The sequence below is a fragment of the Vigna radiata genome, chromosome 3, assembly GCF_000741045.1.
Source record: "Vigna radiata var. radiata cultivar VC1973A chromosome 3, Vradiata_ver6, whole genome shotgun sequence".
Lineage (NCBI taxonomy): Eukaryota > Viridiplantae > Streptophyta > Magnoliopsida > Fabales > Fabaceae > Vigna > Vigna radiata.
In genome coordinates, this window is record NC_028353.1 from 10,882,651 (window position 1) to 10,897,929 (window position 15,279).

The following is a 15,279-nucleotide window of genomic DNA, read 5'->3' on the forward strand; positions in this document are numbered from 1 at the left end:
CTCAACCCCACAAAACCGGCTTGTAAGGTGAGGTTTGCACCTCACTTATATATTATAATTTGGCCTTATCTCTAGTCGATGTGGGACTTCCAACAAGAGATTTTGAACTTAGATAGCTTCATCTTCTAGCATCTGACAAGCATGGACGGAGAGATGCATTATTTGCATTCCATTCAACATTAAATGTCAATCTCCTTTTCAAGTAACATCATGATAGATGACAATACTTATCAACACAAGGTTAGAAAGCTTTTTACTCAAAACAAAGTAAAAGAAAAGACTATACAGCACAAATAGCTTGATTAGAGTTGACAAAAGCTTGTGTCAAGATGGTTGTCGAGACAAAATAGCTTTAACTCATATCCCAAGTGATCTTGAAGTAAATTTGTGCTTTGCGAATCATTTGGGGAACATATTCAAGGATATTTTTGTTAGGTACAATGTAAGCTTAAAGATGTCTGTAAAAGTTTTCACTTATCAAATGAAGCAAAGACTACAAGGTGTTGTATCATCTGGTAGACGAAGTACTTGTATCTTGCAAGATCTGCATTTTTTTATAATTTGTTGTCTTCAAACGAAGCATCTTCATGTTTTATACTTTGGTGTGACAAACATTAAATCAAAACTATGAGGTTGGTGGACTTTACTCTAACACATCTTTGATAAAGTTTTTAAATGTTACTAGAGATGGATCAATCGGGAATATAGGAGTGACTGATGATTCAGTAGTAGAAGTGGAATACCTATCTATCTTCTCAATGCTAGCAATATGGTTAGAAAAGATAGGAGAATCTATTCTGTAGGTTGATATGGGGTTGGAAGACATTTACTTTTTCTGAAAAGCTAGAGGGAAATAAAAACTTAGTAGAGGGTGTCAAAATAGTGAAAGCAATCTGGGAGAAAAGTTTGCTAAAAAAATTCTTCTGGAGAAAGTGGGTCTACAAGACGGTTTGAAAAAGGTTCTGGATATCATTTTCAGAAAGTGAATTTTAAGTCTAAATCAAGCTCACAAAATTGGCTTGATAAGGTAGGTTTTGACCCATATATATTATAATTTGACCATATCTCTAATTGATGAGAGATTTTCAACACTAACTTCGTCCATGGGACCACTGCACCTTTTCTGATCGTTGTCCTTCAAATATATTTATGTATGCGTATATGGTACCTACCCATGTATTTCTGTTGGGTGTATGGTTGCAATATTGTATTTCTCGTGTTTACTTCTTTGGGTGTAGTGTCTGATGGGTGCTTTTTGTTATATTGTTAAGTTGTTAATTCTTATATGGAAATAGATCCCTGTATTTGTAAAATCTTATATATTAAATGGTTTTCCTGGTCCAATTCCTTAATTTCTGTGCCTGGTTCTTTTCCAAAATTTGCAGTTAATGGCTCTTTTACTTCTGAAGAATGTTGCTCCCCTCTTCAATGCTGATGTGGAGAAAGTTTTAACGTATTTTTATGTAAGCTATAATCTAAATGATTAATCGTGCTGCATGCTATATAGCTGATTGGTTGATTTCATATACTTAATCTTTTCCAGTTTTTCTTTCTTCGTACGGCTGCTGTTGTCCTTCCTTGGTATCTTATGGCCTGGATAATTCGCGTAATACAGCATCAAAGGCAAAGACAAGTTACTACCCTGTGCTTATTCTAATATTGAAATATGTGTTATTTTCCCTTCCTTTTTCCATTTTTCATATTTTGATTAATCATATGATGCCAATTGGTAGGCCATTTAAGATTATAATATTTAAGTGAGGGTATCAATTTGAATTGCAACAAGATATGGGTCACATGGCATGATTCTCTTATCACTGGTGAAAAACAATGTGAAATTGAGCTTCTTGCCTGTCTATAGTCTCTACCAGAGACCTGGAAAGTTGATAGTGATTGCAGACTAAGTTTTGATGATGGGAAATGTTTTTGGCTGGGTTCTCTTCTCAACATGTACTTATTATTCTAGTACGTCTTTACTTTGTGCTTTTTATTTTTCTTTTACGAACTAACAGAATCATGTATTTATTTTGGATCAGCAAGCACCTGAAGAACTTGCATTTATGCTACAAGCAGACGAACAAGGTTAGCAGTTTGCAATATCACCAGGATCTATTTTTCACTGATTAATTCCCGTAAGTGCTGTGGAATACCATCCCTAATACAAGGACCTTACAAATTGTGGTTGGATCAGTAGTGCAACAGAATAAGATCTGACGGCTCTGTTTCTGGTTCTCCATTTGTATCTTTCTCGGGTTATAATACCCCACCTCCCTCCTTTTCTCACTCTTTCTTCTGTAAATAGGTATATTATACATAATCTCATCAGCCCAAATACAGCTGCTAATTGGGAAATTGGTGTTATCTGGAAATGTTCTTCAACTATGAAAATATCTGTATACAAATTTGTAGTTTATTGATGTCATTAATATATTTTGAAAATAGAATAAATCGACCAAACATATTTCAAACCTTATTTTGGCCTTTTACTATTATTTTTTAGTATTAGCGAAGAAGTGTAGTTTATGTTAACCTGCTTAACTTAAAATAACCTGTCGTTCAAATTCAAGACTTGCATGCCATTTTTGTTGTTATCAACCAACTTCTATGATGAACCCTCAGGGGTAGCAGAGCTGAAAAGGGAAATTGATCATTGATTTCTATCTTCGAACAAATTATTTGAATGTGCGGCTGCAGCATTCTCCCAATAGACGAGAAGGACATGGCTGATGGAATTGTTTTAAATTACGGTTGCAGTTTCATGCAGTTCTTGAAATTTTGTGAAATTGCTGGGTAGGCAAATCGAACTGAACTGCATTGCTAAAAACTGTATTGAACTAAAAACTAATTTGTTTAAACTGAACTGTTTTTTGTTTTATCAAACTGTATTAAATTGTACTAAACTACAGTATAAACTGAACTGAACTATTAATTGAATTGTAAACTGCACTAACTAAACTGTAAACTGCAGAACTGAACTACTAACTGAATTGTAAACTATACTAACTGAACTATTGACTAAATTGTAAACTGCACTAATTTTAACTGAACTACTATTTTTAAACTGAATTATACTAATTTTAACACTATCTAATAACAAAGTAATTTTAGATTATAATATGAAATTAAATCATTTTGATTGCAAGTTTTGTAAAACAATTTCTTTTTTTTATTTGGAATAAAAATTTTCTTTTTTTATTTGGAATAAAAATTGTCACAATGATTTAATATTGGAAAATGTTTCGAGTCAACAACACAAATGTTACTTTTAATATAATTAAAATCCTAAATCGTATTTCACGCTATTCTCCTATTATAATATAATTAATTATGGGAAAAAGAAATCGATCTCATAGTTGGAACACAAAATTGATAGTCTGATAAAAAAACAAGCATGCCCATCTCAGTTGTTAGCATTTGTGTGGGAAAATTCTAAGATCATATCAATTTTAATATTTTGGTCTAAACACACCAATGATCCTTAGAAAGTTTAAAACAGCAAACAAGAACACAACAATTTCCACGATAGTTGAACTCAATCACCAAGGTCACGGATATATACAGACTTCAATGAGTTCCCTTACAATTTCATACACGTTGGCCAAGACTTTTACCATTCCTCTTACAAAGCTGAAATAATGCTTGAACAACTTCACACATCGTTGCTCGGCTTGGGGAGACTTCATTAACACATATTCCATGAGCCTAAGCTGCGAATTCCTGCCAGTTATGAGCTCCTCCCTTCCCATTGGTTCTTCAAAAGAGCCTTCTGCCACATAGAAGTCAGCAGAAGAATAACCAAGTACCCTATGCGCAAGAAATATCAGCCATGGCTATTTCTGTCGGGCAACCGAAGCTAAGCAATTTTCAATGAATTTATACTGTTCTGATCCTTTTCTCCAATCGAGTTCTGTGTTAGCTATGCAGAATTTGAACATACCATAGTCAGCTGAGTACCTGGCATAGTAAAGTAATTTTTGAAGATCTTTCTGGAGGATATAACATCATTAACATCTTTTTGTGGGTATACTCAAGAAGATAACATAATTTACTAGGTTGACTTAGTTTAAAAGGTTAACTTAGTTTTATTTGGTGCAAGAGAAGGGCATGGCTGTGCAACTTTGATGTTTTGAATATATGTTAAAGATGCTAAATGCCTACATCCATTAGAGTTTTATAAAAGGGAACTTATTAAACGCACATTGGAGCCCTTATTGCCATATTATTATATTAATTCATTCTTCTCTTTATCTCCATTTTTGTACATAAATAATTATGGTTATCAAACTCTCGAATTAATTTTTAAACTCTTAACAAAAAAAAAACAAACTGAAAAGCAGATCAAGAAAAAAAAAAAAAGACCAAGGAGTTAGAAGGGATAGCAGCTGCAGATCAAATTACTTAAAGTGCTGAAAAGCAGAATTTGTCTGTTGCCTCGGAGAAAAAAGGGAAGAAACAAACTGAGACCGAAGGGATTGGTAATAGAGGAGCTCCTTATGGGCAAACATGATGGCAAAAGAGCTGCTCCTGGAAAAAAGGTTACACATCACCAACCGATTTTTTGATGGTTGCATTGGCATGGTTCACTGAAGGATAATTCTCTTCAACCTATGCTTTTTATATAGGCTTAATAGCTATTTTGGTCCCTATTTTTGTTTGGTTTGTTCATTTTGGTCCTCATTTTTTTTTTGTTCAATTTGGTCCTAAAGGTTGTAAAATCTGTTCAATTTGATCCTTTTTTGAAACGGCGTCTAAATACTTAACGGCAAACAGTACACCTGTGCACTGTAGTGACGATTTGGCACAGGACTGCCTACGTGGATGATCTTTAGCACAATTATGTGGACCTAATTAAAATTAAATTGAAATTAGGGGTTTTTTATTAGGGTTTTCGAATGAAATTAAATTAAGGGTTTTCAAATCAAATTACCCCAATTTGAAGCATAGTGTGGAACACTGGGAAGAAGAACACTAACGTGTGGCTGAAATCGAAAGCGTTCATCGTTGACACAGTGAGGTATTGAGTACTATAATCGTAATCTAAGGTTAGTGCTCTGCCATTCCTGTGTCTAATTCTGTTGAACAGAGTTTTTTCTGTATAATATAAATTTTTTGGTTTGAAATTTGTGCGAACTGTTGATAAATTGGTTTGAAATTTGTGCGAACAGTGTTTATGTTGATTGTTTATGTTGATTAATTGGTAAATGTCAGTTTTTTATGTTGATTGTCTTCTCCATATCACAGATCTTACTCCTTTGCCTATCAATGATAACATCCTTTTCATCAACTTCTTCTTCATTGCACCACTTGAAATAGTTACACCAAGTCACATTTCCAGCTCCACTCTATTATTCATCAAAGACAGTGTTAATTATCATCACATAAACAAAATAGGGTTTAATTACAAATGCTTTTATTCACATCACCTTGTAGTTACGACAACCCCAAAAATATCTTCCAGCATTCTTTGAAGTTCTAGCCATTTTTACTACTGTCCTCTCACCTTAATTGCAAATGGGAATTATCCCTAATCCCATTGAACCCCCACCATGTGAGGAATGACAATTTCGGCGGCTCATGCCATGGCAACAAGAAGAAGAAGATTGCGAATGAGACATTGCTAGCCAACCACCAAGAATGGGATGAAGATTGGTTAAGCTTTGGAACCCTGCACTTTTCAAAGTCTAATTTGAAAACCCTAATTTCAAAGTCTGCACTTTTCAACATTGCTTCAATTTGGGGGTATTTGCAATAAAAAACCCCTAATTTCAATTTAATTTTAATTAAGTCCACGTAACTGTGCTGAAGATCATCCACATAGGCAGTCCTGTGCCAAATCGTCACTACAGTGCACAGGTGTACTGTTTGCCGTTAAGTATTTAGACGCCGTTTCAAAAAAGGACCAAATTGAACAGATTTTACAACCTTTAGAACCAAATTGAACAAAAAAAAAAATGAGGACCAAAATGAACAAACCAAACAAAAATAGGGACCAAAATAGCTATTAAGCCTTTTATGTACTATACTTTATTTTAACAGGAACTTATTGTTTGATTACAGGCAAGCTGCAAAAGGATGGGAAAATATTTGACTCAGCACCCTTTAAATTTCGCCTGGGTATGTAATCTGTTGTGTTGAATTTGCTGTGATTTTCCTTTTTATGCGTGTTTCACTATTTCATGTTGTATTTGTAGGACAAGTCATCAAAGGGTGCCAAGTAATTCTTTATACAAATTAAAGTTTTCTTTTGTTTCGACAGGGACAAAAGAAGGATCACAATTCCACCATCTATGGGGTATGAATTTCCTAATTTTATCTTTTATTTATTGAATTTTCTCTACATTGATCATGTGTAGTTCAAGTCGTGAGAAGCATCTGTATGCTTCCGTGTATTTTTCTTTAAAGAAGCTACTTGCTGTAATCAAATTACAGTTGTGTGGGATGTCACAAGTGTTTTGTTTTGTTGAACAGATACGCATTCCGTTCCAAAGGTTCATTATTTGTATCGGAGAATGTTAACCACACATTTGCCATTTTTGTTTCCAAGTTTTGTAGGAAATTTTGGATTGCATAGAGGAATTCACACAGCTTTACGAGAAAAAAAATTGAGATAATTCGAATTCAATAAAATTTAAGCACTTGTTTTAATCATATAGAAGTAGGAATACAAAGTAATTTAGGAAAGAAAATGGATCGAGTATCGAAAGATATTTTAAAATTCAAAACTTAATGATTTTTGTAAATATTTAAAAGAATATATTTTATAAAATTTTAAAATAAAATATAAAAATTAAAATTTAATTTTAGTTAAATTTAATTTAATAAAATATAAATTAATTTTAATTAAATTTAACTTAATAAATATAAATTAAAATTTTACTTTTAAAAGCGTCGGGTATTAAAATATTTGTTAGATATTAATTATCCATGAATTTTATCACAATCGTGAAATTTTATTACAGGTATATGGGGCTAATTATTAATTACTGTGATCAGTATGGATATAATTATTGGTTTAAATTTAATTTCGATGATAAAAAGTAAGCCTTGTTTTTTAAGTAACTATTACTAAAATAAATAATTTGATCATTAAATAATAATGTGACACCCTTTAAAAAATTATACACACTTTATAATCCATTTTAATAATATAATAATATAGATTAAAATTTTACATTAGAAGCAAGGTTAATATAATTAAAATATTACTGTTTAAATCGTCAAATGTCTGATTTTAATTCGATAGGTGTAAAAGTAAGATGACCACGATAATTATAGTGTGTAGAGTTCATTTTTTTTTTGCTTCATCTAACAAGTTTCTATTTTATCGGTAGCAAACTGCTCCGGGTTGAAACTGTATAAATAAAACATATTCTAACTTCTACTTAGTTTACATTCCCTACTATATTCATCTCCTCAAATTCTTCCTCGGATGAAACAAACTCCTCCCTACGGACATAACCAGCATCTTTCATTAGCTCATTCAATCCATCCATCAAAAGGTAAATCTTATATGAATGAGGGTTAGAGGTGTCCCCCACCAAAAAGGGAGAGAACTCAGTGCCAATATCAACCCAAGCACAACCAGGAGCTTTTTTCACGCCCAAATTCCTCATATAAGTCCTCACCTCTGCTAGTTTGCTCCAACAACCAGCAGCAGCATACATGTTGGCAATCAACACATAATAACCTGAATGGTCAGGTTTCAGCTCTAGCAATTTTCCTGCAGCCCATTCCCCCATCACTTTGTCTCCATGGATTCGACAAGCCCCTATGAGAGTAGCCCACATTGACGATGTTGGCTTGTATGGCATCCTTGTGATAACCTCCTTCGCTTTATCCAGAAGACCAGCCCTCCCAAAGAGATCAGCCTTGCACGCATAGTGCTCGAGGAGTGGAACTATCCCATAAACATTTTTCATCCTTTCAAACAACAATTCCCCCTGTGCTACTAGACCAGAATGACTACAAGCTGTGAGAATTGCAACCATAGTCACTACATCTGGCTTAATGTCCAACTCACACATCTCTTCAAATAGTTTTAGAGCTATTCCTCCATCACCCTTCATACCATATCCAAAAATCATGGAAGTGTATGTAACTTCATCTCTTGTGCTCATTGAATCGAACACTTTTCTGGCTTCTAAAACTTTGCCAGACCTTGCATACATGTCCACCAGGGCATTCCACAATAATAAATAGTCCTTAAACTGTTCACGCTTCATAATGTAGCAGTGAAACTCTCTACCATGCTGCAGGTTCGCTATGCGAGCACACAGGGGAAGAACGCTTGCAATGGTCACATAATTAGGTTCAACACCCTTCCGTAACATCTCTCTGAAAAGAAAGGATACTTCCTCAGTACGATCCACGTGTGCATATCCAGAAAGAATGGCATTCCAAGATATCAAACCTTTCTCTTCCATTCTATGAAACACCATAAATGCATGCCCAAGATCTCTACACCTAGAATACAATGTAATCAATGCATTTTTCACATTCTCAAACACGTCAAAGCAAATTCGCACCGCATGACCGTGCATCTCCTTTCCCAATTTAAGGGCTCCAATGTGGGAACACGCATTTAACCCAATGACCAATGCAACAGCATCCAGATGAACGAATATTCTCATATGGGAAATCAGCTTAAGTGCCGCTGCGAAATCGCCCAAATGCAAGTACCCTCCGGCAATGGTGTTCCATATAATCACATTCCCTTCAACACCCTCCTCCTGCATACTTCCAAACAACTGAAACGCTTCCTCCCACATACCCCTAGAAGCATAACAGCTGATGATAGTGTTCCACGAAACAGCATCTCTAACTGGCATATTGTCAAACAAGTCACGCGCAACTTCCAGATTCCCAAACCTACCATACATGGAGACCAAAGCATTGTGCACAAACAAACACCACTTCATGGAGCTAGCCTCAATAGACCTGTGAACCTCCACCCCAGTATTGATATCCAACGATTCCCCACAAGCCTTGAGAACAGAAGGATAAGTGTATTCATCCGGTTCAATCTGCTTACTCAACATTTTCTTATACACAGAAAGAGCCTCTCCACAGAGCCCATTTTTAACGTACGACGAGATAAGCATATTCCAATGCAAAGGATCCAAAGTACAAGAGCTCTCAATGACAAATTGGGCATCGCCAATGAGATTAACATTTGTGTAAAAACCAATAAGCCTTGCAACCAAGACAGGATTTTGATGAAGACCCAGTGAGATGATATGGCCATGAAGTTGCTTACCCTGTGACAATGACTTAAACTTCGCGCAAGCAAAGAGAAGAGAGCTAATGGGGTGCAGGAGAAGGTGTGAAAAAGCATGGTGCTGGATTTGAATGAAGGTTTTGAAAGCATTTGGCAGGTGGCCATTGGTCACAAAGTCCTTGAGGGATGCAATGAGAACACCAACCATGGATGCATTGCTACACAAGATGGGATTGAACAGTGATTTTTGCGGGGTTTGTTTCCATGATTTTGGGATGAACTTTTGAATTCGAGACAAAAAGAAGTGTGTGGGAATAGAAAGGAATGGGGAATATGTCATGATATTGTTGACATCTTCACCTAGAAAAATACTGCAAGAAAGAAAGGCTGAGATTGAAGAAAGAAATAGATAGAATCAAAACCACACATCTATTTTTGTACGAGTTATTTTCAATATACAAAGGATGATTTTCATTTTTTTTTCTTAAGTTTATCTTTTAAAAGTGTTTGGTAATATTCCAAACATAATAGTGTAAAAAATTACACCAACAATCAGTAAAACAATATAATTTTTAAAATGATGATTGTAAATAGAGTTTCTCTAAATATCAGTATTCTTGTGCATAAATAAATAAAATGGCAGCCTAACTTGGAAAAACTAAATGATATGAATGATTAAAGGCACGTCACTGCAAATTTCTGAAATTAAAGGAAGATATACATGTTAAAACGTAACTAACCTCTACATCAGGTAATAGGTCAAATTTGAGATAGACACCAGCAAAAGAAAAGTAAATAAACCTGAATATGGTAAAATTATAAGCAAAATTGATATTAGAGACATAGTACAAATTATTACCAGAGACATTTTCTTAGTATAGTATGAAATTCAAATTTTTATAATTTAATTATTTGTGAAGCTATGACTTTTAGCATTTTACCATACAAAAGTATATAATTTTTAATTTAAGTTTTCCTCACACATATGATAGGTCTGGTATACGAAAATTAAGACATTTAGTCAATTTTCAAATTTTTATTGCAACTTAATTACCTAAGTGACATGTTCAGAAACATTAATTCATTCTTTCTTAGCTTTTAACTAAAATGGCTGCTAGTTAATAAACATTAATTACCTAACTGCAATTTCAGAAACATTAATTCAAAGCCTTTTTGTTTTTTATATCAGAACAATGCACCATATCAACTATATATACATAATGACTATCCCAGAGAAAACATTAGTAAATATGAATATATAACTCTTGATGACAAATTGATATCTCACAAACTAGATTTTCAAACGAGCTTCAATGAAACAAAGTGCAATCTTTGCAAAGGATTTTATGAAAATTAGTGGTTTTCTATCTAAATATCAGCAACCAATTGTTTATCAACCAGTAAACACAATGCCAACAGGCTTGAAGTGCCTCAAACTTAATTTCAAGCATACAGGTAAACATTTGAATCAGAGTATAACAAATCTATAATTGCTTTCTCATGGTCAGAATCACACATCCAACACCTAAACATCACAACAACTTCCATATATAAAGTAAAAACTATATCTATACATAAAACCAATAATTGAATCACCATAAACTAACCCATGACAGAACCAGATTTGCTACCACATCAATTCTCATATATTAAGTCCATTACCACCTGACTTATTTGTTTTTGCAAAGTTTAGGCAAATTGAAACACAACAAATACACACCCATCATCACACATATGTTCAGTGGTTTAATTTAGTTATTCAGGCTCAATTAAGAAGTGGTTATCCTAACCCATTCTTTTTTCGATAACATGTATTACAAAAGGTTAGAATTAAAGTAATATCACCTAACACTAGACGTAATAGCAAAAGGAACAAATACTATATAAAAATGGAGAACAAACCTGGGCAACCCAATCAAAACTTTCTATAAATTCAGAGACCAAAATAAAGATCTCTTCTTATGCGAATATCTTTTCATATGATCAGTTCTCACCTGCAATTTATTTTGAAAACTTTAGGCCTTTAGTTAAAAAGTAGGATGAATAAATAATAGAAGAACTATACTTAGTTAATAAATCTAAATTTCTTATGTAAGCCGTTTTCAGATGCATTTGACAATGCTTTAATAACAATAGACTCTGGTAAAAGTAATGAGAATATGGTCTTCAAAAGTAATAAATTAAATTTAAAATAATCTTCAAAAGCTTTATTCTTGAAATTTTTCATAACTTACAAGAGAATATGGTCTTACAAATCCTCTGACAGCACCAATTGCTTCACAACCCTTCTTAACTATTTCTAGTTTTTCCTGCATCAAAACCAACTGGTTATGTAACATGAATCAAATTAGATACATTATAGTTATATATACTATGTGTCAAATGATATGAAAGATGTTCAACCAACAAGCATCTCTGATTTTACATGATTTCAAATAATATTAAGTATCACAACATGTCAAGATTACAGTAGTAATGACAATTTAGAACCTCATTTAGTATAAAAACAGATCAAGTTTTAAATAGCTCATTTGAAAGAAAAAAAGAAATATAATTAATAGTTTTAAGAAATTAATTGAAATATTCTACACTTAACTCATTAAAGTAATAGAAATTTATTATGTGTCACTTTTTATATGAGTCTATTCATCACTTTATAATTTTGCAAAACTTCTCTCTTCACTAATAGTCCATACGCTTTATCCCAAAAAATAGGTCCTTACCACTTTACAATAATGTAACAAATGAATGATGTCTATATAAAGATATATAAAGATGCCTAAAGAGATGCTTAAGCAAAATAGTAACCAGCCCATATGCCTCTCAGAGAGGTTTCAAAGTAGTTATGTTATACTTATGTTCCTGCAACCTCTTGGTAGGTACTGGTGACGATAAAATCAGTGTTATTCATGGCTATTAAATCAAAAGTGAATTGACATTCGAAAGGCAAAGTAAGATAAGAAAGAAGAGGGACAATAACTTGTGTAACTCCCATTTTATAAGCCAATAAAGATGCAACAAGATTCCCATCACTCTAATTTCCAATGATGAAGTCAGGATAACCTTGTAACTCAACAGCACTGGCAACGTCCTGTTGACATACTCAGCCATCAATACTAAATGGAAATGATACAAATCTAAACTAAGGTAAGAAATTGCTTGCATCCTAATAATGATTCATGGGCAAGTGAACAATTCAAATTACCTCTGAATAAGTCCCTAGATAAGGCCACACATAATATAATTGAAAAAATAGCATACATCTACTTAATCATTTATTAAATTATATAATTGAAAAAAATTTTAATCCTTTTCAGATAAAGCCTATATTTCTGCAGCCATATAAAGAAACAGTGAGATTCCCTTTATGAAATGGTTTATGTTCCATTAAATTGAAGAAAAAAGTTCACAAAAATGCCTAAAGGTGGTGGGCCACATTCTCCCTTGTAATCTTTTCAACATTCATTAAGTCAAGAACCTTTTTAGGCACAGGTTCTGCAGAAAAATTTGTTAACAATAAAACGGTTAAGGACCTCAACATTTCATTGCTATCACCTACTCAAATAATCATGAGAAGCTTGTTAAAAAAAATTCAAGAAAAGAACATGGAAGCAAATTTAAGAAAGTGAGTCACATTATAACAAAATAAAATTCTAAACCAAATAAAAACAACATATTACACCAGGTTAGGAATCATTGAGTCTATAATACAAGGCAGCCATGGATATGTACTTCATTGGAAGTAATTATTTTCATTGATCCATCCCTTCAATTAAAACTTTTGTCACAACAAAAAATGTTCAAAAATATAAGCATTGGATTCCAATAAGCATTTAATCACAGTGCTGTTTACAGGTGTTACTAATTATTATTTTTTGTTAATTTTAGGAAACTTAACTAGAAAACAATTTCAAACTAAGACATTCAACCTGTCTAAGAGATGCTTTCAGTTTCAATATAGTTCAGCTTCTGAAATCATAGTACAACAATGCAAAACATAATTTGCATAAGGGTTAATTGGCTAAAACAATGTATAAAGAACAAACCTGCTTGCTCTATATCAACAAGTAGAATGTCAGTTGTAGCATGTGGGGACTCCAAAAAATCCAACAACTTTGCAGACAGCTCCTCCTAAAAGTAATGTCATTTAATAATTTAATTTTAAAAAGTACCAAGATTCTCTTCTAAAATGGAAATGCACTATAACAATACCAAGATTCTCTTCTAAAATGGAAATACACTATAACAATACCAAGTTCTCTTCTAAAATGGAAATACACTATAACAATACTTAACTTTACAAAGTACCAACATTCTCTTCTAACATGCAGATTTCTAATAATTCTAAAGTAAACACAATGCTATCAGATCAATTCAATCATACATTCAGATTTGAATATAAGGATCAATCAGTATTAACCACAACAATTTTCAAACATTTAAAGTGCCAATCACTAGATATATAATCAATCAACATCATAGTCAAAATACCAATTATAAAGTATTGTTTAGAATAAGGTATTGTTAATGGAAGCACGATCCTAATTAACTAGAGCACAGAATAATAAAGTTCGGGAGTATTTAGCCTTATGGTTTGAATATTAAAGATTTCCAAAATAAAAGCAAATGTACACATTGAAAGTCTATTCTAATCTGAAACCTTTATACATTCTTCTTCTTCCATATCCTGTTCACTTTCACTTCCAAAGATTTCTTCGTCATAAAATTCATTATCCAAGTTTTGATTATCTAATTTTTGTTGAATTTCCGCAATGGATTTTTCAATTTTATCAAACCTAGCAGTGTGAAGTTTCATTTGATTAACCATGTATCTTTCAAAATCAGTTTTGGGTTTGAAAGCATTTGAAGCAGGTTCAGCATTTGAAACTCATAACCAGAACACTCATCTGCATCAACATCCCATCCCATCCCATCCCCTCCCCTCCCTCAACACCCATTTTTAATAACAATCAAGGTTTAAGACAAACCCTAATCTAAGCAATTGAAACTTACCGGATGTAGAAGACAATGGCAGCTTCAGCTTATATCTTCCAGTTCGAAGAAACAAACCTAGGGTTTCCTAAATCGCTATTTCAAACATCCAAACAACAACGACCAAAAATATGTCAATGTAATGCACAACCAGAGCAAAACGAAGAAAAAAAAAAAACCTCAAAGCTTCGACTACTCACCGCCTTCGATCCTCCAATGCAACACTACGGTTCCAATGACAGAGGATGGTGGCTCGAAACTAGGAAAAACAGGGTTCCAGTGAAGGAGAACGAGTGTGAGGTCACACACCGGACAGTGTGACGGAAGAAGAGACTACGATAATAGGGAGAATGATGGGTTGACAACACAACAATGTGTGCGACAACAGGGTTTCAGAGAGGGAAAATCATGGTTGCAGTGAATGAGGGAGAATCATAGTTGCAGTGACTGAGGGAGGGAGAATCATGGAATGATGAGAAAAGTGAGAAGAGTTTAATCAGATTCTATATTATTTAGTTGTATTTTTAATTATTAATTATCTCCATATCTGTATTAAATATCAGTAGGTACATATTCTGTTCATTTACATACGACCTTATCCATTTCCGGCAAAGTTTCCGCCAAAACAGGTGCGAATATTACCACTGATATTATATACTATATACTGATTATCTTTATGTAATTTTTTTTCATTATATATGGATTTATATAATAATTCATATATAATTGTCATTTTTTTAGTGACGGTTAATACTAGAGAGATAGAAAGAAAAACTTAAAAAGTGTTGATAACATATATAAGATATATAAGAGTAACAATTACACACTAAACACACCACATTTGTCTATAGTTGTGCAAACCTCCTCAAAATTGAATCCCATATCGATAAGTATGGAGATATCTCATCGCTCTCTTCTATTGAGCGTTTTTCCTACGAGAATGGAAACAGATAAATGGAATCTATAAACACAATGTGAGTAAAATGCTTCCTAGAATTCAGATAACTAACACGTATGCATGAATAATATAATCTGAACACATGATTTTAGTTATGACATGCATGAAAATA

At 33.2% G+C, this 15,279-nt stretch overlaps 2 protein-coding genes across 9 annotated transcripts in view; one reads left to right on the forward strand and one right to left on the reverse strand.

Moving 5' to 3' along the window:
- LOC106756822 overlaps positions 1-2,369 on the forward strand; it is a 7,761-nt gene extending 5,392 nt beyond the window's left edge. The window contains exons 6-8 of the mRNA XM_014639422.2: positions 1,386-1,463; positions 1,544-1,633; positions 2,037-2,369. Of these exons, the coding sequence (XP_014494908.1) occupies positions 1,386-1,463; positions 1,544-1,633; positions 2,037-2,087 (219 nt within the window). The 3' untranslated portion in view covers positions 2,088-2,369. The remainder of the gene's footprint in view (positions 1-1,385; positions 1,464-1,543; positions 1,634-2,036) is intronic.
- A 1,157-nt stretch (positions 2,370-3,526) lies between these two features.
- On the reverse strand, positions 3,527-14,738 carry LOC106757839 (pentatricopeptide repeat-containing protein At1g71490-like). Of its 8 annotated transcripts, none has more exons than XM_014640666.2 (8): positions 14,410-14,732; positions 14,231-14,305; positions 13,264-13,348; positions 12,281-12,308; positions 11,452-11,526; positions 11,120-11,211; positions 9,958-10,018; positions 7,203-9,588 (listed from the first exon to the last, which is right to left on the reverse strand). In XM_014640666.2, the coding sequence occupies exon 8, from the start codon at positions 9,555-9,557 to the stop codon at positions 7,383-7,385; it is 2,175 nt and encodes a 724-aa protein (XP_014496152.1). In that variant the 5' UTR covers positions 9,558-9,588; positions 9,958-10,018; positions 11,120-11,211; positions 11,452-11,526; positions 12,281-12,308; positions 13,264-13,348; positions 14,231-14,305; positions 14,410-14,732; the 3' UTR covers positions 7,203-7,382. The 8 variants fall into 8 exon arrangements, 6 of the variants coding, with proteins under 6 accessions (XP_014496152.1, XP_014496151.1, XP_022635150.1 ...); XM_014640665.2 differs by having other exon boundaries at positions 12,198-12,308; XR_001375537.2 differs by lacking the exons at positions 7,203-9,588; positions 12,281-12,308 and adding an exon at positions 3,527-3,954 and having other exon boundaries at positions 14,410-14,736.
- Between the last annotated feature and the right edge of the window lie 541 nt (positions 14,739-15,279).

Coding starts and splice junctions, on each gene's coding strand:
- LOC106757839 (XM_014640668.2), bottom strand. CDS start 9,557: ATGACATATTCCCCATTCCTTTCTATTCCCACACACTTCTTTTTGTCT.